General features: G+C 38.3%; 1 protein-coding gene across 1 annotated transcript in view; it reads right to left on the bottom strand.

The window, feature by feature from the left end:
- Positions 1-23,790, bottom strand: part of LOC148414973 (pinopsin-like) — a 56,711-nt gene that overhangs the window by 21,676 nt on the left and 11,245 nt on the right. The window contains exon 2 of the mRNA XM_088429333.1: positions 22,713-23,041. Coding sequence (XP_088285459.1) covers positions 22,713-23,041 — 329 coding nt within the window. The remainder of the gene's footprint in view (positions 1-22,712; positions 23,042-23,790) is intronic.

Consider the following 23,790-nt stretch of genomic DNA (forward strand, 5'->3'; position numbering starts at 1 on the left):
GGCAGCTAATATGATCTGTTTCCCCCTTTTTTTTCTATAGTAAGTATGCCAACCGAGTATAATGATTATATATATATATATATATATATATATATATATATATATATGCAGAAATCTTTACTAAGGTCTCCTTCAAGCCGAATCTTCCATCACGGCCACCCAAAATGCGCCCCACTCATATCTCTAATGCTTAATATGGTTAATAATTAAGTCCCTCTTGTGTTCTCATTAAATCTACATAATCCGTTAATTTGAGTCTCTAGGCCATCTAACCTATTAGAAGGTTGTAGTGAATGGCTGCCAGACTGGCTGCTGAAAATCATTTTAGTCTTTGGAGGTTGTGGGCATTGTGTACCTCCTGGTGCTGCACCAGCTGCCCTTGCCTCAGTTTCATTTCTGTTTGTAGCTGCATAAAACTGGCTATTGGACCGTGAGATTGCTGGTGGGAACCAAAAAGCAGTATGAAGCAGACATGAAAGACAGAAAAAAAGGAGGCAGGCAGATAGAGGGATAGTGCAGCGAGGAAGACCTCAGCAAAATCAAAGGTGGAGTTTGCACTTTCCAAGATTTGAGAAGCCAGATTTGAATGTAGCTTCACATGCTCCACAGAAAGCATGTGCCATATCAAGTCTGAATCAGTTACAGTCCAGTGCAAGTCAAAATGCTGCAAGTGATAAACGGCATGTGTCTAATTTGAGCGGAATCAAAAAAGAGCATGTCAGATAAGATCGCAGCATCCAACACACTTGTCTAGCACAACCCCCGCTCTCCTTATACGATCACTTGCATAAAGCATATCATTTCTACCATCAATATGTCCTTGAACCACTGTGACAGAAAACTTGGGATTTACAAATTCTTCTGGGCAAGCAATGCACTCATAATGAAATGCAAGTGGCACTTTTTTTGTCTCGGGCATCATTAAAAGTGGATATCCTTCCACATGCTTGAAAGTACAACTTTTTGGGTGTTCCTTTTGAATAGTTCGACAGCAGCAACGACGTGGCAATATCAAAGCTAACCAGACTCTTGGCACTACAACATGAACACTGACGTTTGGCAATTTCACACTCAACATCATCTACTCCGCCAGAGGGTAAGATTACTGATTGCAGTGACTAAAACAAGGCTTGAAACTGTGAGTCACAAACTTTATGGAAGGGTGTGGCAAGGAAGATGATAGAAACCATTCGATTTTGTTCTGATTCTCAACTGGCAGTGGCCGTAGGCTTTCCTTCTTCAATTAATTTTTTTCCCCACTAGAAGGGAGAAAATGTTATTCCACTCAGTTTTCAGATTCCATAAAGAATCCTTGCTCATGAAGTTTGTAATGTGGTTATTACTATGATTTTCAGGGTACTAGACTGTATTTCTAAGAGTTTCTTCTTGTAAAATACGGTAGCTAATAAGCTTAAAGCACTGGAGTTTTACGAAGATTTTGAGTTAGCTCTGCACAGGACAAAATGGCAAAAAAATATGAAAAAGGCAAAGCAGATTTTCTTCAGGCAATTGGGGATAACATTTTCATTCAGTTATTCTTTTTTTAAATACTGCTACTTCTCTTCAAGGTTAAGATTTAGCAGAACTCTATTTCATCTAATTTTACTGGGCACATTTGAAACCAAAGGGTCACAGCAGCTGGCTTCAGATGGAAACTTGTTTTGCCATTCCAACTGAAGAACATTGGTCAATTCTTTCCATGTGCTGTGGTCTATTTCAATGTTCTGTTTGCATGTGCAACTACACAACTCAGAAGAACTCTTTCACAGCTGTGTGACATGAAGAGATCAATTTAAATGCCACAGTTTATCAAGATGCAATTCACTCATCTATTTATCACAGTAGGGATAAAAACAAAGTCACAAATAATTCAAAACACTTTTTTTTCCATTCACAGGAAAGCTCTGCTAAGTTAGAAACAATTTCAAGTTGGTAAACAATGATGTGAGTGTGCGTTTATATCAAACCAGTGCAGGATTGAATGAAGCATGGCTATTCTGATTAAATGTTTACATTATTCTTGCTCAAAACTGGCACACCCTGTGATTCTGAATAAAATTTCATAAAATTTTTCAATAAAATTTTTTATTCAAGTTGAAGTGTTTGTACAGAGCGTTTTCATTCATTGTGGTCATTTAATTTCAATATACTCAGAATACAACTCTCTTTAAATCATTGTGTGAAAAATACCCCAATTCCAGGTCCAAATGGGACCAAACCCACTTGAGACAATTTGACCCAACTGTTTCAGTTTTTCATTTAAAGCTAAAAGTTTACTTATAATGTCATTTATAATTTGATCATTTTCAGCCCTTCCAATGTAGTCCAAATTTTTAAAAAAAATATTCAAAAAGGTAATTAAAAAGTACAGTATAGTTCTTTAAAATTGGGGTGTATTTAGCGTTTTGAATGTGGTCAACATGTTGCCCCAAAATAGACATTTGAGTTTATGTTGGTTTTAGCTCATTCTGCAGGGAGAGTGAAGTCTGGGCTTCCCTGCTTAAGCTGTTGACCCCGCGACCCAACCCCGGATAAAGCGGTAGCTAGTGGATGAATGGATAGCTCATTCAAAGTGGTCCTAATTTTGTTGATTTTGTTGGTTTATTGATTTATCTGATTCAGAGAAGAGCCAGTGTTCCTCATTTCTCCTAGAACATATTGCATTCAAGATATGATCATAATCTCAAAATAAATAGGATCATTTTGAGCTCAACAAAAAGGAATCTGGTTTTTAACATATGCCTTGCATGCCAGCATCTTAACCCCTACAGCTGTGGCTTGCAGCTGGATAGTCTTGTGGTTAAGACCACTGACTTTGGACGCAGGGGTCTGAAAGTCATATTCTGGTCAAGGTCCTTCGGCAAGACTCTTTATGCTATTCACTAGTACCTCAGATGAGTGTTGCACCTTCGCTATGGAGTCAGCAAGACAAGTTCAACAACTTGAAAAAAGGCAAACTTTCCATTTTTAACTATGTTTATACAGTAAAAGAATGTGTTCTTAAAAATGTCTTTTCATTCTTGAAAATTAGTGTCTTTTTGACTCACTTTTCTACCAGATTCAGGATTTTGGACAGAAGCAAAAGATGTCTTTAGAACTTATTTTCAACCAATGGTTTTGCTGCATGGGAAGTAGAGGAAGTTTTTGACCCAGATTGAGTTATTTTTGGCCCAACTGATTTTAGAGTGAAGGCTACGTGTAAACCTAGATCCTGTCCCTGATTGACAATTGAACCCCTGCTGCCTGCCTGGAAACCAAGTAAGAAAGCCATTGAAATAAAAATGTTTTCTCTTACAATTATTATATATTTCAAGGTGAAAAAATAAACACTACTCTTGTGTCATGATGAATATAACCCCAGAAGTGTTCAAGACATGGACGCAGCACTTTCAGCTGGCTTGTTTCACCTCAGTGGTTTCGTGCCTGATTCGACCCGTTGTTCTGCCAGCGCAGTTGATATCCGTTAAACATGATTGATTGCAGGATTACAGTCTGCTGCGTTTGTTCTTTACCCCCACCAACCTGCTGGGGCCTGCTAAGCATTTCACCTGAATAGTCCATCTAACTGCTTTACAAACACTTGCATCCCCAACCCCCAGTCGAACCTTGCACAATATTTTTCCCTCACCGTCTCATTAAGGCACACACACGCATGCGATTGTAACTTTTATTGAAGCAAAGATTCAAGTGAAGCTTTCCAGCACTTAGTAAGTAGATTCAGGAAGGAAGATGGTGAGAGCGTTGAATTGAATATGTGTGCGTGTGTATGTTTCTATATTAAGTGTATAGACTCAAATTGAGTAGCCAGAAATGTATTCTCATTTTAGACGACAGCGCTGCAAGGACCTGGGGGAAAGGCACTTCACACTATGGAATTGACTTTTTGAATTGCAGACCTAAAGGTTGTTATTCTACTTCAGATTGCTTTTGGAAACGTTTTCGGGTACTAAATATTTCCTAGCGTCCTGAAATTCTAAAGGGAACGTGGATTCAAAGGGGGACGGAAGGGAAATTCTTGCGACCAATGTTCTCTTCGGCCTCTAAAATCCAAAGTAAGAAATATCTGCACATCGTGAGCAAGGGGAAGACATAAATTCATAATGAAACATTTTGCAAGCATGCTTTTGATAATGTGGAACACATTTGACATCTAAAATGCCATGACTGCCCTAATCCATGATGTATTCAATGGAAGTTGGAACCATTAAATTGAAGGCAAAGACCTGAGGGGATTAGCAATGTATTACGTAATTTATCACATGATTGAAGTATTACAAATCTTTGAAGACTTTTATTTGCATGACAGACTCTTTTTGGAGTTTTAACCCAACCTTGGATGCCTTTGGATCGATAACAGACTGGCTCAATAACAGCGGTGACAGAGAGACGGGAACACAACACAAAGACATATCTAAAATCCCAATGTGGTCATGAACACACGTCTATGGCTTACTTTGAAAAGCTGCTCAACTGAATAAAATGAAATGCTGAACAAAGTATTTTATTATGCTGACTCCCCATCACATCTGCAGCTTGGGTGTTCACCGCAGTGCTGTCAAATGTGTACACGACATAAAGAGTTTGAATGTGTTCTTTTTTCTCTTTTAAAATACAGAATTGATGCTAATCATGCTTTATGACCTTTATAGTCAGCAAATACCTTAGAGACTATCAGATTTTTACCATAATAGTCACATTTTAAAGTAGGATGATTTACTGATTTAATGATTATTGACTATAATTATTGAGCTAATATCAGGAATTATGACATATCATTTAATCCGGTGAGGCTAAAACATATATAAGAACGATGATGAAAATCCAGTGAAGTTATAGATTTCCATGCACTCATTTCTATTGAATAGGCCGTTGTAAACCTTCTTCATGGGTGCTCATAACAAAAAGCATGCGTCATGTGGGAATTCTTGGTGAGCAAATCAAGCGCTCCTTTTTACTGAGTGTGGCCAGAGGTAAAGGTGCAATAAAATCACATTAAATAAACATTGCATTGATCATGTGGGATTTCTCCACTGTTTTAGGGGCATGCTGTCTGCAGCAAACTTTCTGTTAAACATTACACAAGGAAGGGCCAAAAAACAAAAAGCATCAACACAACAAATCTTCACCGCTGTACATAAACGTACATTTCTAGAACCAGGACTGTTTGTTTTTTTTTTTTTAATTGATTTTTGCAATAGTGCTACTACAGCTGTCTCCAGGCAGTAGGTGAGGTACACCCTGACCAGCCAATTGCAGGACACACTAAGATGAACAAGGATTTGCACAAACCCACCTAAGGTCAATTTCATGTGTCCAATATAACTATCCTTTATGTTTTTGGAACGTGAGAGGAGGAAACCGAAGTCTCTGGAGAACACTCATGCAGGCAGGGGAAGAACATGCAAACCCCACACAGGAAAGCTGAATTTGGGAGTTAGCCTGCATCCTCTGCCTGTGTGGCAGACGTACCAGTCTTCCACTGTGCAGCCCTCTAGTTAATTATTTATTCTAGCCCTATCCCAATGAGATGTGCACATTTGCGAGTGGTGACAAAGGTAGTGAATGGGCCTTCACGTGAGGGACTCCTCAAAATTCGAGTCAAGAACGTAAATGTTCTTAAGACATTCTGGAATGGTCTCAGTTCTGAATTGTTTTCATGCAGCAAGGAAATTTTGAACACAAACATGGAGAAAAATGATTTAGACTACTTGATCCATTGTACAACAAAATGAAAAGCAATTAAGACTCAGACCGGCTTAAGAACAATTATGACCTTTAATGAACGCTGAAAAATTTCAGACGTGCACGCAAAACTAAACATGACAAGATCAAAAGAGCAGTTACCTTCACCAACATTCGCCATCGTTTGTCCCACAGCGGGAGAGGGGCTTTAGTCCGTAAGAAAGTTACCTCCAGTAAACTCTAGGGATCTGTGAATACCAATACTAAGTATCATAATCGGTCCTACCGATGGCTGCCAATATTGACATTGGCCAGTTTTACGATCATGAGGTAGAAATGATAAATTTTAAAAATAGAAGATGCAAGCTATTTCATGAAATTTTGCAATTTAAAATTATCGATATTTGGGGGGGGGGTGTTCTGAATCAAAACGTATTAGTAGTATCAATACTAAGTATTGCTGACAACTCAAGAGTTGAGTACTTGTACTGTTATCTGTCTAAAAAAAATTAATATAAAACATCCTTAGTCAACTCTACTCGGTAAACAGTCTTGAGAAACACGAGTGAATTGGTATCATCTTGAAAACATATACTGTATACTGTGCATCACTAATCACAACAACGCAACCACATCAGGTTTCTACTCCCATGCAGCGAGTAAAATCCTGCAGTGAGACTGGCTGAAGATCTCTAAGCAATCAATGAAGTCACTCGACCACTTGCAAGCTCCATTGTGGAAACACCAAAGTATACAAGTAGAAATAGAGTACAAAAGCACAGATTAGTGTTAAATTACTTATGTATCAAAACACTACAGAATTTAGCTAAATTTGCTAGTCTCCTTTTTGCTAAATAATTGCTAAAAGGCACTAAATATACAGACATGGGGCTTTTATTTCACAAACAGTGCAGCTGCTGAAAAAAAAAAAAAATCGAACACATTATGATTTCCGTGGTTTAAAATCGACAAAACTTCACACTAACTGTTGATGCAGTTGGTGTAGCATAGTTTTGGTGACTTTGATTGCGCCCTGCAGCTGTGTAGTGGATGTCATCCATTTTAAAATCAATCGTGTGATCGAGTGATGATGAAGTTGAAGTTATCAAACAACATTTATTATTGTGTTTGTTACTTCTTTGGGTACATTGAATGAGACAATACAACGTAATGCACTGTGAACAGAATTTGTTAATCCCAATTTCCATTTCATGTTCCTTATATCCTTGTAACACCTGCTGCAAAAATGTCGTCGCCTCACTTCCAGTATTACTAGTTTAACAAACATACAAAGTTACAACGTTAGGCTGTTTGTTATGTGGCAGCAGGGGGCAACCAACCCATCAATCATTGTGTCCTGGAACTGCCATAACCATGAAACACACTCTCCAATTCCCACACACATCACCAGGAGGATACTGGTCCTTGTGGTTTTAAACACATATATTATGATTATTATTAATTATGCCAGTCCACTTTATGGCATTAGGGTCACACTTAAGTCTCATAACATAAATTATCTCCATCAACGTGTACCCCGCCACCTGCCTGAGGAGCGTTGGGATAGGCTTGAGCATGCCCGCGAGCCTTGTGAGATTAAGCATCTATGTAAATATACACATGGATAAATATACAGACGGATAAATTAATATTTAAGCCGAAATAGAATAACAAAAATCACATGATGGCAAATCATCCAAAAGAGATTTCATTGTTTTTTTCACTAGTCTTTGTGACAATGTCTAAGGTGCATAAATTGTAAAAGCATCAATGAAGCCGAGCATGGACTATAAGTAAATGTTGTCGTAGGAATAGAAAAAAGTAGAAAAAAAGAATAAAGTTTAAAATCCCATAAAGGAAACACAGTACAAACACTTCCTCTTTTAGAGAGTGGACCCCCGCAGACTGTTCAGCACCAGCAGATTCGCCTGGTTGTTGACTTTTTTTCCCCCAGTAATTTTTTATTTCATTATTCAAACTCCAAAACCAAAAATGGAAGTTTGTCAGTATTTTGACAAGAAAAAAAAAATGGGGAAATGGGTTTGCGTTTCTTTTTCTTTTTTTATTTTTGGTCACTGCATTTCAATACCGTCATTGTCCTGCAGACAATGGGGTCTACTTCATAATTTTGACCTGTTGTATCATGTCCCCACCATCATTTAAGTTGGCATCACTGGCCAGTGTTTACTAAAGATTGTCATTTCCCGCCGTTATCTAAGTTGGCTCGGTCATTAAGAATGCCCTAATACTGAATACTGAATACTATATTGTCCTGCAGTGAGGGTAAGGCTGCTCACAGTGCATCTGTGGAGCAGCCTTACCCTCACTGCAGGACATTTACCACACCGGGGTTCTGCGGCTGACACGCAATCTCAAGGAGAAGACACACCCACAAAATGATCTGCTTGAACTGCTGCCATCAGGTAGACGCTCCAGAAGCCTGAGGGCCAGGACTGCCAGGCTGGCAAGCATTTTCTACCCACGAGCCATCCGAATTCTCAACAAATCTCTCATGCACTAATCTGCCTCTCACTACATGCATAAATATTTTGCACTGCAAGATATTTGCACTATATTATTATCACCATTGTTTCCGCTGTTGTTTTATTGTTTGTTGTTTATGCTTTATTATTTATCTATTTATTTATTGCTCGAACATGAACATGAACATGAACTGTAGTCTGTTACTCGGAAAGTGAACAGAATAAGAATTACATTGTGTGGTATAATGATACTATACATATGACAATGAAAACTCTTGAATCTTGAAACATTGTAAGTTAGCCCAGCCTTCAGTTTTCATTAGCTAATGTCCACATTGTCGTTTTAACTTTTCGTTTCAAGAATATCTACGAGTGGCCTTTTAAGGAATCTTGTGAATTTTATGAAATATGAAGAACAGAAGCCTTATATGGTCTTAATGGTGAGCACTTTTTGACCTTCCAACTTTGTCTTTCGGAAGTCAAGATGAAAGCTTCGCCTATTGAAACATTGGGGTTGTTATTTTCAGACTTTCTGTCCCACTTTGCCGTTGGGCCAAATGTGAGGGGAATTAGAAGATGTACCATAAATGGCATTTGATGACAGCTGTCTAAACATAGGACAGATGGCTTTAGCTCAAGCCACTTGTAATTAGTGCTTTGATTTACTGGGTCACTAATGCACATTTGAAAACTTATGTTAACCCAACTAAAAACTTGTGGGTCAATCAATATAAGCTTAACGGGTTGTTTACAATATTGTGGCCAGAGTGAAGGTATGTCACACATGAAGTCTAGATTGAGTGACTCGCATTTTTAAAAAGACTCACATAACAGTGGGTACCATAGATATGTGGGAGTTGAAAAACCTCAAGGTTATTTTTTCAATATCCAACTGCTCTAAAATATGTACGCGCTCCCTCTAATCAGTTTTAATAATTGAAGAGGAGCAAATGCCCCTAGGCCACCAAGTGTGCATATCCCCATTTTGAAGTCACCTACGAGAAATGATCACACATAAATCTACATTCCAATACAAGTTTGTGTTAACAAACATATTGTTCTCTGTTTTAGTTCAAAGTAAACACATGGGGCTTTGTTTTTGCTCTAAATGCAAAAATTACTAACTGCATGCATAAGGGGATTTTTTTTGTCTATTGGTATTTTGCTTGACATGTGCAGGTAGAAGGGAACATCTGGTAAATGAACATGGGTAACTTTGAAAAAAAAAAGATATAATATATTTTGGATTAATTAAGTGAAATAGAGTCATTTCTCACCACACATTATGTACAGGTCACACTGAGGTGGTTAGCACGTCCGCCTCAAAGTTAAAGGACCCGAGTTTGAATCCAGCTGGCTTTGGCCTTACTGTGTGGAGTTTGCATGTTTTATGTATATATATATATATATATATATATATATATATATATATATATATATATATATATATATATATATATATATATATATATATATATATGAACATACATTTTTTGAGACCCTAAGGCTTGGTTTGTGCTTGACAAGGGAATGCTACGCAAGGAACTAAGACGAGCCTAATACGACCGATGTTTTGAAATGTTGCCTTGCCCACAGTTAGCCAATATTCTATAGGAAGGAGAGCAAAGTATACATGACATTTGATCAACACTGCGCTGTAAAAGAAGTAGAATCCTACATAATCATAACTTGGCAATCTTTTCAGTTTCAAACAGAAAAAAAAAACATTTGTGATGTGTAAAGAAGAAAAGATGTATTCTTTGTTCCTCCTCGAGCACCTTACCCCCCCACCTCCCATCCCTCTTTCTTGCTTTTATATAACTCGTAAATTCTTTAACTCTCTTTAATAGTCTCTGTCGCTCTTCCAAGTTTGTCAGCAATTTCTTTCCAAGAGTTGTCCACTGCATTTCAATCGTTAGTTTTTTAACCCAATCATATAAATGTGTGAAACTCCGCTGACCCATGCATAGCACGTCCACGTAGTATCAACATTTCATTGTGGAAGCGCTGTCACGTGCGGAAACTGCAAGGTGAGATGCGGTTGATGAACTTATGTAATTCACCCAAATGCAGCCATGGAGGCCTCGCAGAGCATAAACCAGGTTTAAGGGTGCGCTCAAACTGCAGGCAAGTTTGATTCCATTCAGGTTCTGCCTCAAAACAAATTTTTAGGGCTGACTTTCCATACTTTTTGTTAGCATCCCAATCGTATCTGTCCCTGTCCAGACTGGGCCACATTACTGACCCATCTGATGGGTTGCTGAAGCAACAGCATTGAAAGTTGGACATTGTCTGGCACTTATAGTGTTTGACAACACATAATTGCGACAGCAGCAACAACAACAACTCAATAAATTCACTCCAATGCTTGTGCACTGCTCTGAGAATTGATGTGTTTCCATCTGTACTACTTGACGCAATGGCGCAGCGTGTCCCCAGTCGGAGCAATACGTGTGGCACCAGTGCTGTCCTAATGTAGTTGTTCATGTAAAAAAAAAATGATTCCCTGCACCCTCAACATTAGTTAACATGAGGCAGTTTTGCTTTTCATTAGTCAAATAAATAATAACATGTTTCCAATGCCCCCCCCCGCAATATGTACTGCTGGTTGCTGTTTGGTGCTTCGAATAAGCTTTTCTATGTATGTGTTCGATTTTGTAATGAAACAGTGGTCATTGAACATGGAGCTATTCAGACAGACGCATCCTGTCAATATTGGAATGCAGTCTCGCAAAAATTGGATTTCATGTGATTTGTGACTTCAGATTACAAAAGAGCCATCTGCCTGGGATAAAAATCTAATTTTGTCAGTCTGAGCAAGACTTTAAAAAGTTCATACTACGGGTCTTTCTGATCGTGAAATGTAAACTGAGACAAGCTCCACCACATAAACATTTACACATGGCATGGCTAATGGGATTGAAACACCATTTCAAGATAAAAGTATATCAGGCTTGCAAAGATCAAGCTGGGCACAATCTCTGTAGGCTTGGGGTCAAGCTGCCTATCCCGTTTTGGCAGGTAAGCACTTTCTTTTTGTTAAACAATTTTATAGCTCCCAACTTAATTATACTGTCTTCCCAACTGATTAAATCTGGCTTTGAATTTTAAGTGGATTTGGAAATTGTCTCTACTGACCTCCGCTCCGTAGAAGTGTTCCTCAGTAAGGTTATCAATTAAAGAATCAGCAGGTTGTTGATAGTGTCTCACAGCTTGACTATAGGGGCATGCTGTCCACATTTATATCTTGCTGTTTGAATGAATCTACCCCGTTTGAAGTACGGCTATAGCCAGACGGGAAGTCTTTTTTTGAGTCTGTTAAGGTGCTTTTCCATTACAATTTCAAGCAACAACACGCTGGCCAAACTGTTCTGGCCCACTTGACCTTTTTCTACAAAAAAAAAAAAAATGGATATTGAAAGACGGGGCTTGCTTTCATTCACTCACTCATTCAAGTGAACAACCCCAGTAAAAAGCACACACGCTTAAATTATTTCATCCACAGGTATAGAAAAAAATGTAGATACATTATGTTTAAGTAAGGTTGTAAAACAACAATATATGTGCTCTTTGTAAACAGTAATTTTACCTCCTCATGGGAGTCAGACTTATTTAAAACCAGGACATGGGTGTATGGCAGGGATCACCATTGTGATGTGTGTTCTGCAAATAGGTTACAAGTGAATTTTATGAACAAGTTTACATTTATTACATTTATATAGTTTATTACACTTGATTAACATTTTTATGACAACTGTACCTTAATTATTGGGAGAACTCATGAACAAGATCAGTGTCTTCTAAAGTAGTAACCCTTTGTATTACTCAGCACCAAATAAGTAGCTGTCAGCGTCTAAAATGTTGGTGATTCCTGGTTTACGCAGTCGACTTTCTTGCCTCATCAAGTAAAAGAATGCCTAAATCTGTGCGCCAATCAGATGACTCGACTTCTCTTGTTTTCTTAAACCAGAAAAGGTTCTGAGGAATGGTTTAATTGTAAACACACTGAACCCCCAAACAATGTCATGGAAAAGCAAACACATGGGATGCTACCAAGTTGTTTCATAGAACAGGGTAGAATTGGTAAGATGTAAAATGGACACTAGACTGTGGATGGAAGGACGAACTTGCAATCAGACAATCAATAGAATGTGTGATGGAATGTTTGCATCTGTGCTGAATTTACGCTTTACATGAAAATGCCCATTTCTGATTCTATGCCTATATCACTTTGTCTAGATTTATCATTTGTGTCCATTCGCACGCTCTACAACAATCCAACTAGTTGGTTTAAAAATACCCAATCATGTATAACAAATGGACTGACCCAATAGTTGGGTCAATCTGACCCAAACCTCGGTCTTATTTTGCACATGACATTTTGTATAAGACAACGTAAGGGATTGGCTTGTTTCTTTTGTATATTACAAACCAAGCAATTCAGTTCATTACCTTTATGGACAGTTTTTCGAGGCGCAGCCGAAGCGTTGAAGGGGATCGGTTTGGCATTTTAAGCCTTGCATCACTGCTTTTTGCGTATGATGCAATGCTACTGGCATCTTGAGCCTGTGATCTCCAAATCTCAGTGGAGCAGTTCAGAGCCAAGTGTGAAGCGTTTGAGATGAAGATCAGCATCTCCATATCTGCGACCATGGTCCTCACGCAGAAAAGAGTGATTGAGAGATTGAGAGGCACATTGGTGCCATGTCTGCTGTGAAGGGGTCTCTGTACCGGTCAGTCATGGTGAAAAACGAGATGAGCCCAAAGGCGATGATCCCTATTTACTGCTTGATCTACATTCTTAACCTCAACTATGGTCCCGAGTTGTGGACCAAGCAGCTAAAATGGCTTTCCTTCGTAGGGTGTCTGTTTGGTCTTTCCCTTAGAGATAGGGTGAGAAGCTCGGTCATCTGGGAGGGGCTCAGTTTTGCCGCTGTTCCTTCACGTTGAGAGGAGCCAGCTGAGGTGGCTCGGGCATCTGATTAGGATGCCTCCTGGACATGTTGCACCAAGAGGAGGCCCCGGTGATGATCTAGGACACGCCGAAGCGACTATGTTACTCAGCTTTGGGATTCCCCCCAAAAATCTGGGTGAAGTGGCTGTGGAGAGAAAAGTCTGGGTTTCTCTGCTAAGGCTTCTGCCCCCACGAACAGAACCCAGATGAACGGTACATGATGTAAGAATGGATGGGATGGATGGAAGACATCACTGGCATCAAGACCCATGTCACTTTTTTTGTTTTTTTACAAATCTATGTTATTTGAGTACATGCAAAAGTGTTAACGGTTATTTGCAGAGAATATTAAATAATATGACACACAATTTGTAATACATCCTCTCAATATTTGGTTTTTCTCAAAGTTTAAAATCAGACAACCTCAGCACTGTACAGCAGACTCCCACCAGCAATATGTTTCCTATTTTATGGTCTGTACATCTCTATGTATCATATTCAAAGCATATTTAATTGACTTTCCTTTTATAGTTAGCCATATTCTTATTGTGCTGATCCACTTATTTTGCTGTCACACTGGCAGATTTACAAGTCCTATAACATTTGATTGGTAGGTCGACTTTGTTGCAACTTTTCAGTTTTGTCCCTGTTCTAACACTGCAGGTATGAGTAAAAAAAAAAAAAAACTTGGAAAATGACTGATATCAGATGAGTTGGGTCACATATTTAACATATGAGATGAAATATCAGTGATACATTTTTAATGATAGAGTAAGTGTATCAGAAAGAAAAGTTGAAGGAAAAAACTACGCCCCACCCACCCCCACCCCTAGACGGAGCTGCACTTTCTTTGTAACCCTAATTTATTAGAAATCCTTTTTATTGCCATACATATTGCAGTATCAGCTGAAATTCTTGAAAACGTAGAGAGCATAGGGCACTGGCATAGAAAGGTTGTATAAAAAGCCACGTAGAGAGATCATATACAGAAAAACACATAAATGTAAGACATTAATGGAGCAAGCAGGACATAGTTTATGAAAATCAAATGGACTTTTGTAGGTAAAGGGGTCATGTGCATTTCAGCAGCGTGAACTCAATGACAAAAAGCTATCACATCTGCAAACAGTAATAAACAGTAATAAATGATATTATAAATCAAATTCTGCCTCTTCAGAAACTTTTCTGGAGAATTTTCAAAGCTGCTTCTCCTCGTTTCTTATTGCAACCATGATTTTGTGTGTCGTGAGGTTGAATTACTGTCAGAGTCTCGCAGCAGAAGCCTTCAGCAGCAGAACTGGGTATCAATAATGTGAATGATGATCAAAGAAAACATATATGCTCATATATGAGGCTATTTGATGAGAATCAGATATAGAGAAAATGTATATAGTGTACAGTGTATATACTGTAGCTTAGACACATGCAAACCGTTTATAGTCATTTGACTCTGCCTCTTAACTATCAAATCCCCAGAGTTTCTTTCTTCAAATTACAGTATGTGGAACAGTTACTGTCCGTGTGTTCCAGCGAAAAATCAATTCTTCATGTTCCCATTAGAGAAGAGCAGACTGGTCAATTATTTGACCATTAGGAATTTGGTCCATTGTGCGTAACTGATTAGTTTGTTTAATCATGTCTTGAAAAGCAATTCAGGCAAAATGAAATACCGTACATTAGGTTGAAACCAATAGAAGTAATATGGATTCAGGTTAAAGGAGAACATGAGAGTGATAGGATATTTGATACCAATACTTGATGATGCCTTGCATACGATTAAAAAAGTTGTTCTTGTTTGTTTTATTTATTATTAATCAAATATCATTCCAAAGCAAAGTAAACTCTGTTTTCACTCAAATATCACTTTTTAGAGTTGCAACTTGTCATTACTCACACTGTATGTTACGTTCTGGGTTTGATTTGGTTTTGTTTCAATTTTAGTTTTGAAATGTTTTATCATCTGTCTTGTCAGTGTGGTAAAAGTCTGCTCACGGCCATTTGTGCCTGTCTAACTTGTCCATTGTGTTACCCAATCAGCTCCATCCAGCACTGCGTGTCTTCCCAGGTGTTCAATGATGTCATAATTAGTCGAATTATATTTTGTTCCTTGGTTTGTTATGCTTCTTGTTGGTTCATGGCCGGTTGCTGTCATTGTCATAAACCTTGTCCAAATCCAGTCTTGTTTTCTGTGCCCTGTTTTTTCTAAGATCTCTTTGGTTTGTTTTTGTTTTATTGATGGTGAGGTAAAGCCTCGTGAGGCTCTGAACCATCCAGCCAATTGGTTCAAGTCAGTGTTCATTTCTTCACGGGCAACTGTCTAAACGTGTGGAGCATCGATTGCAATTTCTTCCATGTTTTAGCTCTTGGGAAGGATTTTATGCCACATTATAATTACTCAACAAAGCATCTGATAAAAGGACAGTAAAAATGATCATGGAACTTGCAGGAAGGCATTGATAATGCTTATAAAGAAGAACACACCTATGCTCTTCCTTGCTGGCTCCACTCTTTGATTTGATCTTATTTTTATTATCTCCACTGCTCTTCTAAAAATCTTCAAGAAATGATAACCAAACTATCAAACACTATCAAAATGCTCAAATGACTGAATCTTAAATAACTTTCTACAAAATCCCAGTATTTGTCTAATGTCTAAGTCTGAGTGGTACATATAGATGTCAAGCATCTCACCAAATTCCTAACCACTTCCTAAATGCGTCATGTGGTAAGGCTGAGCAGCAATGGATAGGCTATCATCATTTCCTGCCCCTTCCCCAAATGACTCAAGCCTCGGCGTACGCTTCGTAGAAGCGTCCACTCCATTAATTGGCACGCACTTTGAAATCCTGGACACTCTTGTAACGTCATAATTTTGTCGGAAATTGTTTCTTGTATTTGATCTGTTACTTTGATAGACAGCTTTAGAAAATGGATGGATTTGTATCTTGAGACATCCCAGCGAACTAGCTTGCTGATGGCTTCAGTTACAGAAAGTGGAACACTACAGTAGCATTTTAGCATTAGTATCTAACTGCATTGTGCTACTGCTCAGTGTAGTTAAAATCCTTTGATCACCCCGCAGAGATTCAAAATGGGTGGGTTAGGTTTCCGTTTGGCTTTGGTTCATGTTGTATTATAAAAAAAAAACCTGTCTCGTATTTCTATGTACATTTTATTTACTTAGCAGTTGTCTGTGTTCTATATAAAGTAGGTATTTTATGAACAAAAGAAAAGAGCATTGAAAATGGGAATTCATTTCATGCAATTTAAAGAAAAATATTTGTGAATTCATAGTGGAGCAAGAAGGGAGCTATTTTACTTTATTTATAACCTTTATTTTTTACATGTATATTCTACAACATTTATTTACAGTTGACTGCTCCAATTTGTTGGGGTTTATATGTAGCAAAAATCTGCATAAGTGACACTAATTGTTTTTAAATTATATACTATTATTTTACCGGTCCAGCTCACTTAATAGATTTTCCTCCATGCTCCTTTGTTATGTGGTTTCTCAGTCCCAAAATCATTTAAAATAAGGCCTCAAATAAGTGAGAAAAAGAACATAGTGTGTTGATGGATATACAGGAAATAATAGACACCATGCTACTCCTGTGCATTAACTTCAAAATAAAGTGATTAGAAACAAAAACAGATTATTGAGAATACTATATCTTAGACTATACAATGCTGGCAGGCCAAATTAACATGTTCTTATATATCCACTTAGTTCTTTTTACTTGATTTGTGTTGACACAACATGTCCACAGCACTGAGTTTGTGATGGGACTGCCTGAGCGGAGTTCATCATCCATTTTATAACTTGCAGTCAGCACTTGGTAAAGTGTTGTAATATTGCAACATTTTTTAACTACAAGTGCAGATGTTTAGTATCTGCACTAAAACCAATTGTTGTGTTGGTATCAGTGCATCCCTAGAGAATATTTTTACACTTTCCCATTTAAACATGCAAATACGTTAGATTCATGCAGATGCATGATCAACTTTGGCCAGAGGCTTTATGAGTTGGCCTATTTTCATGAGTGTGATATAGCCCTCGATGCCACAAGGGACGTTCTGCAAATTCGGCACACATTCCTACATATGTTCAAACTGATTGAGTTTTATGTTCAAACTGATTGAGTTTTGACCAACAAAAGTCAAGGTTACTCAGAGATGTCAGCCATTCCAGCCCCCAGAACATGATAGTAGCCTGGACGATTTTTTTTTTTTTTGCATCTTAGCAGGCTACCTCCTTGCCATCAGAAACTACATGATATGAAAATGCTTTTCAATGTCAGCGCATCTGAAAAAACATAGCTTCTGGCTAAAACTTGGGGACAACATGAAAAAGATGTGGAGAGACACATCTAAAAATGTCCCATCTTCTGATTCAGTTGACTTTGCTTAACGGGTTAAATAAATAGCTCCCTGAAAGTGTAATTCAACTGTAATTCAACAGTGGTTAAACAGACACTATTTAGACAATATTTATTTTGTGGAGTGTCTCATCGCCTCACACTCAATCAATTCTTCTCCTGGCCTCGTCTCTTCCCCAGCTGTCTCTCTCAAGGCAATAATATGAATGTTCTTCCCATTTTTTCCCCTAATTTACTTCATTTTGATTTAGGGATTTGGTATCGAGAGTCTTCTTTTTGTGATTGTGTTCTTTTCACATTAAGACACAAAATATATTAATAATCAAGACTGACAGTTAAAACAGTGTGATTATTACATCATAAAAGATTAATCAAACAAACCATTCTGGTTTCCCTATGCTACCTTTTTAGAATGGCAAGTCTTCTCTCACCTAAAGGGGACGATTTTATATGATGGTAAAGTAGGTGGTATTTTTTTTCATCCCAAGAGTACCTAATTTGCATAGAAATCTTCTCCAGTACTCTGGTCCTGCATTCGGTAATATGATAGCAGGTAATTAGCATTACCAAATGGTCTGAGACTTGGGGGGTGAAAATGCTCATGGCGAATGAATTTACCACTGACAGACACAAGGTCACTACATTTGATGTGGGCCTCACAAAACGAGGGTCCATCACTCTGAATGGGATTCTCAAACCAGCACACCCAACCCCTTCTCTTTCATCTCTCTGGCTGCTACACTCTCTTGATATCTTCATCCACCAGAGCCCGCCCCCCACAACCTCTCCGCTCTCCATATCTAACTGTGTCACATAGCCTGAAGGACCTTGGAGAAATTTAGTGCATGAGTGAATTGCTAAAAATCCCAGAGATTTATGAGTTGTGTAATTCAGACCACAGGTTTGTGGAACATTTGTGGTACTCCGGAGCCAGACCTGGAGAACAATATATATATATATATATATATATATATATATATATATATATATATATATATATATATATATATATATATATGAAAAAGACTCAGATTAAGAATTGTTTGCTGGCAACATTTAGAAAATCACTTCCATTACAATTGTACGAATGTCCATATTTCAAGAATTATGTCATAAATATTACCACAGGGAAATTATTGCAGTATATTATGTAAAAGGACAAATGCATGCGGGTTAGCGGCCGTTGACTTCCATAACAAAATACTGACAATCCATAATATTTGACTGGACTAATTTTTTCTCCCTTGATGTGAGGGGAAAACAAGACAGATCTTTCCCAATTTTGTGTTTGCTCATTAACCTCTGCCTGCACTCGTAATCAAGCTCCAACTTGAATCTTAGTCACCCCCATGCGCACTGTTCAGTTGAGTGCCCCATTATTAGATGAGGGATTTCAACTTTCTGCATTTAGTTGGCAAGTTCCCTTTAATATGTCCCAAATGATATCATCCGACATCACCCCAAGTAAGAGCTGACGAGTGACATTGCCTTGTGTGTTTGGAGAGCCCTCTAAGATAGAAAAAAAGGAAGAAAGCTCACTTACTGTAGTTCTCTTCTAAGGAAATGAAGATATCATATATTGTACACAAAAAACATACTAGTGACAGATTTGCAGGAAGTAACATAATTAGGAAAATATATTTCATTATATTAAAGATATTAAATGTATTAAATACCAAATAGACAATGATTCCTTTCCCTATGTTCTTTCATCAAAAAACACAAATAGAGAGATAAACACTCAAAAGGATCAAATGTAAACTTCTGAAAGGAAACACCTAGTTATGTTAAAAGTCACATTTACACAATTCCACATATTTGTCATCAATAAAGGGAAGCCACACTGTTGCTCCGAAACTGATTGTCATTCTATTCAGCACTTTGCTCTGTCAATATCGCGCTTTAGACTGCTGGGCAATTTTATAGATAAGACACAAGCCGTTCTGATGCAAACAAACACTCGCGCATGCCATTGTTTATTTGGCAAGACATGATGCTCGCAGACTGTGGAGCTTGTAATCCTGGAAAATTTGCTCTGGGACCTGTTGAAAACTGTGGATTGTCTGTGAGTGTGTGTGTGTGTGTGGTTGAATGTGCATGTTTGTTTTCCCTGGGGGTGGAGATACTACCTCACATTCTGGCTCCCATCGGTTTCTTCTATTGAGGACACAATGTGAAAAGCAAACGTTAGTCGCCTAACAAATGCAGTTTAGAGGTGGGTATCATGAGCACTCTGCTCTGAAACATGTCATGTAAATATAGAAAATCTTCAACAGTGTAATGTAGTCCTTGTTGGATGGAGTAGTCCATTTGGAGTTTCCATGCTCCTAAACTGCAAGTGGGAAATTACACTGGAGTGAATTTGAGTCCGGACGGTTGTCTGTTGATATCTGCCCTGCCATGGAACAGTGACTATCCTGTCTCAAGTCGCCTTAGATAAGCTCCAGCCCAGCCACAACTCTGAGCAAAAGCACTACAGAAATTTGGTGGATATTCCATACCAAAAAAATAAATAACACCATACCTACAGAAGTATGGTGATGAAGACATCTGAATTCAAACTGATGATAATCTGAAGACTTTTAAATGGTAGCACCTTTGTGGTGACATCCGTTTAACAGGAATTTTGAATGAGATTAGCTAAACCTAAACACAGCCATACACTTGTGCAATCACATTATTTCATTTTTACTTCACCCCTTATAAAGATTAACAAAAGATCAAATGAGTTGTAGAGGTCTGAAGTTCAATTTAATGGAAAATATTTTTTAATGTTTTTTTCATTGTCTTGAATATAATCTTTGCAAGAGATGTTTAGTTACATTGTGTAATTTGTTAAAGACATGATCAAGGGGCCTAATATGTATTATTGATGCACGTGCGCTCAGTCTAAGTAGCGGCCTGCAGTCGAGGTTTCTGTATTTGTGAATTTGATTAAAGTCAATTCAATGATACATTGTGTTGTCCAGCCCCACCATGGGTGAGTTTGCGGAGCACCGATGGCCATACTTGCACCTAAACATGAAATCAGGGCCCCGATGTTGAAACATACCTTTGAGGACAGGCGTAAAGATTGGGGGCTGTGGCTACATTCTGACCCCGGACCTAAATGCAGTCAAAAGTAGGGCAATAAGATGGACATTTTGCATAGCAGTTGCAATCACAATCTGACAGAATTGGAGTATGTTCGAATGTTTGGTACTGGGAATACATTGCCAAATTAAAATGTGCCTGGGGAGGGGTTGTTTGAATAGAAGCAGTTGGGTGGTTTGCACACATTTTGATGCCCTGGAAATAGATTGTCTTCCCTGTGTTTGACAAATGATCAATCCGTGGTGTACCTCTCCTCTCACCCAAGTCGGCATGGATAGAATCCAAACTCTGTTTGTTTGCATTCGACACGATAAGTGGGATGGATACATAAATAAATACCTAAACAGACCGATGGACATAGAACATTTATTTCATTCAAGTTCTGATTTTTCTTTACTGCTGTCTGATAAGCTGCAATTATAGAAACTCACGTAGTGTATTTTTTATTTATATAAATAAGTATTTCTTTTAAATTGTCTATCCTCCAAACCACCAGACAGAGTGAAAAACTTAAGAACTGTAATGTATGATGCGTGTGTAACTGATTACAGATTTATCAATGTTTATCAATGTCTGTTAGTCCCAGACCTAACAGTAATTTCCGAGGCCCAAGTTATTACCTCTGTTGACAATACTTAGCTTAATTATTAAAACACAAAATAAATTATGTGCAAAAATAAAAATTAAAAACCACTTTCCCAAATAAAGAAGTGGACATCACAGTATAAAACAGGACCAGTGGTTTGCATATGAAATTTTCAACCCAATATTTGAAATGTATTTTGATTAAATACGAGTAGTTAATTCAAATCAAGATATGTATCCATCCATCCATTTTCCAGAGCCGCTTATCCTCACTGGCTTGCTGCTGCCTATCCCAGTTGACTTCGGGCAGTCGGCGGTGGACACTCTGAACTGGTTGCCAGTCAATTGCAAGGCACAGAGAGAATGATCACCATTCACGCACCCAATCACACCTAAGGACATTAAGTATGTCCTCAAGATAAGTGCTGTTATTTAAAAAAAAAAAAATCCCATTCACATCTCTACTGTTTTGATTTGTGTCCACTTCAATGCAAGTACCCAGTTGACCTTCCAACCTTGCAAATGGTTTAAATTTTAACTTTAGGACAGTTTTAAAACCATACATCAGCACAACTAAAGTATCTGGAATTTTTATTCTTATTATTAGAGCTGGGGGTGGAAAGTTGACCAAGTCAGGTGTGTCACAGGTGATGAAACACAGTGTTGTATTGGCAGCAAGGGAGACCCCACCCCCCCACCCCCCCCCCAAAAAAAAAAAAAAAACAAGAGATTTTTCATCAAATGAATAAAGAGTGACAAAGACAATGTTCAGTTATTGCAAAGTGGAAAATGAATCCCACAGCAGGCAGGCACCATTACTTGTCTAGCTGTGCCACCTCACAGTTGGATGGCTGATCCTATTTGTGAGCTTAAAAACACTTATTGATTTAGATTTCAGGCTTTAGAGCAGGTCTTCCAGCAAGTGAAAGTTTGGCGTTTAGAATCCTGCTCTGTCCCACTCATGTGCCCTTGAGCAAGAGACTTCCTGAACTTTGCCTCCAGTGGTTGGCGGGAGAAGCCGCAGGCACAAAAATGGCAGGTGCGATTCCATCTGCTTGCCTCAGGGCACGTGTGGCTACATAGCTTAACTTACTACCACTTTTAGAGGAATGTTCGAATGCATGAATATTGTATCCATTGTAAAGCGTATTTGAGTGCGGAAAATAATGTAAATGGTATTTAGCGTTAGCCAACCTCATATTGTAATCGTTAGCGCACAAAAATCGTGATGGCTAACCGATTAGCATTGACGTATTTTGTTGGGGTCTAAAATTTCACGTTCAGAACATAATAGAGAATGAATCATGAAAAATAAATATTGGAGGGAAGGGGAATTACTCGATTATTTGATGAAATAATAAAGTCCATTCCCCTAGTAATGGATTTTAAAAAAGATTCAACATTAGCAGCCCTAATTATTGATATTATTGAGTTGAGGCTATGCAGGTCAATGGAAAATGAATTGATTCATTGTAGCTCACCTGCTTTGATTGTGTTGATGCAGCAAAACCTTCCCCTCACCCTGGTTTGACTCACCTGTCTGATGGCGCATAGCAGCTTTCCATAGCAGAACACGATCACCAACAAGGGCACAATGAGGCAGAAGATAAACAGACAAACGATGTAAGATATGTTATTGGCCGTCTTGGCTTTCCAGTCCACAGAGCAGGTGGTCCCCGGACCTTCTGGTCCGTAGTGACTCCAGCCAATAAGAGGCGGCAGAGTCCATATGAGGGAATAGACCCAAGAAAGGGTGATGCCCAAGCAGATCTTACAGTAGTTGGATGAGTCGGCCTCGGTGGGTGTCATCATGGTGCTGTAGCGCTCGTAGGAGAGGACAGCCAGAGAGATGAGGGACACAATGCCTACAGTGAGATCATAAAAATGAAGATGCGTTAAATACACCATGATGGAACAAACAGGAAAATATCTACCAAAACATCATTTTCATAGGTTTTCACCACTTAATATTGGTTACCCAAGAATCAAAGCAACAATGCAGCCATTAACATTTAAAGAACGGCTTTTTAAAAGAAGAAACAGAAAATTTTCGCAGGGAATTAAATGAAATGATTTGACTTTGGGAATAAGGTTTGCTGTGTTCACGCCCACACCTGCGCAAACACAGACCTCTAACCGCACCTGTGTCCGAAAATGCCAAAAGAAAGAAAACTCCATCCATGCACACGGTTGAGACTTACACTAGATCTCCTATTGTTGTTTTTAATTCTGTCTGCAATTTATTTTGAAGTTGTTATTATCTATGAAATAGTCCTAGAGGTTCAGTCTAGTGTTATTAAACGTGCATGTGCTGGCCACTTTTTTTTTTTTTTTTAAAGCTGCCCCAGGCTCTTTTGAGTTTATGGACCAAAAATGGTTATTCAGTTGAACATGATGAATAATTTAAATACACAAAAGCACATTTCTGCCTATAAATTGGTTTGTCTAGTTTTATGTATTGATCCGAATATTTAGTTGAAATAACTTAGTATGCAGTGTTTTCACTCCCCGAGGATTGCAAATTGCTTGTTTATTAGCTCACAACCTCATGCCGGGGTTTTCGTTTGATGTGTCTGATGGCGGGAATTGACCATCTTATTTCACTTTATTAATT

Source organism: Hippichthys cyanospilos, chromosome 12, assembly GCF_059441005.1.
Source record: "Hippichthys cyanospilos isolate Australia breed blue-spotted pipefish chromosome 12, RoL_Hcya_1.0, whole genome shotgun sequence".
Lineage (NCBI taxonomy): Eukaryota > Metazoa > Chordata > Actinopteri > Syngnathiformes > Syngnathidae > Hippichthys > Hippichthys cyanospilos.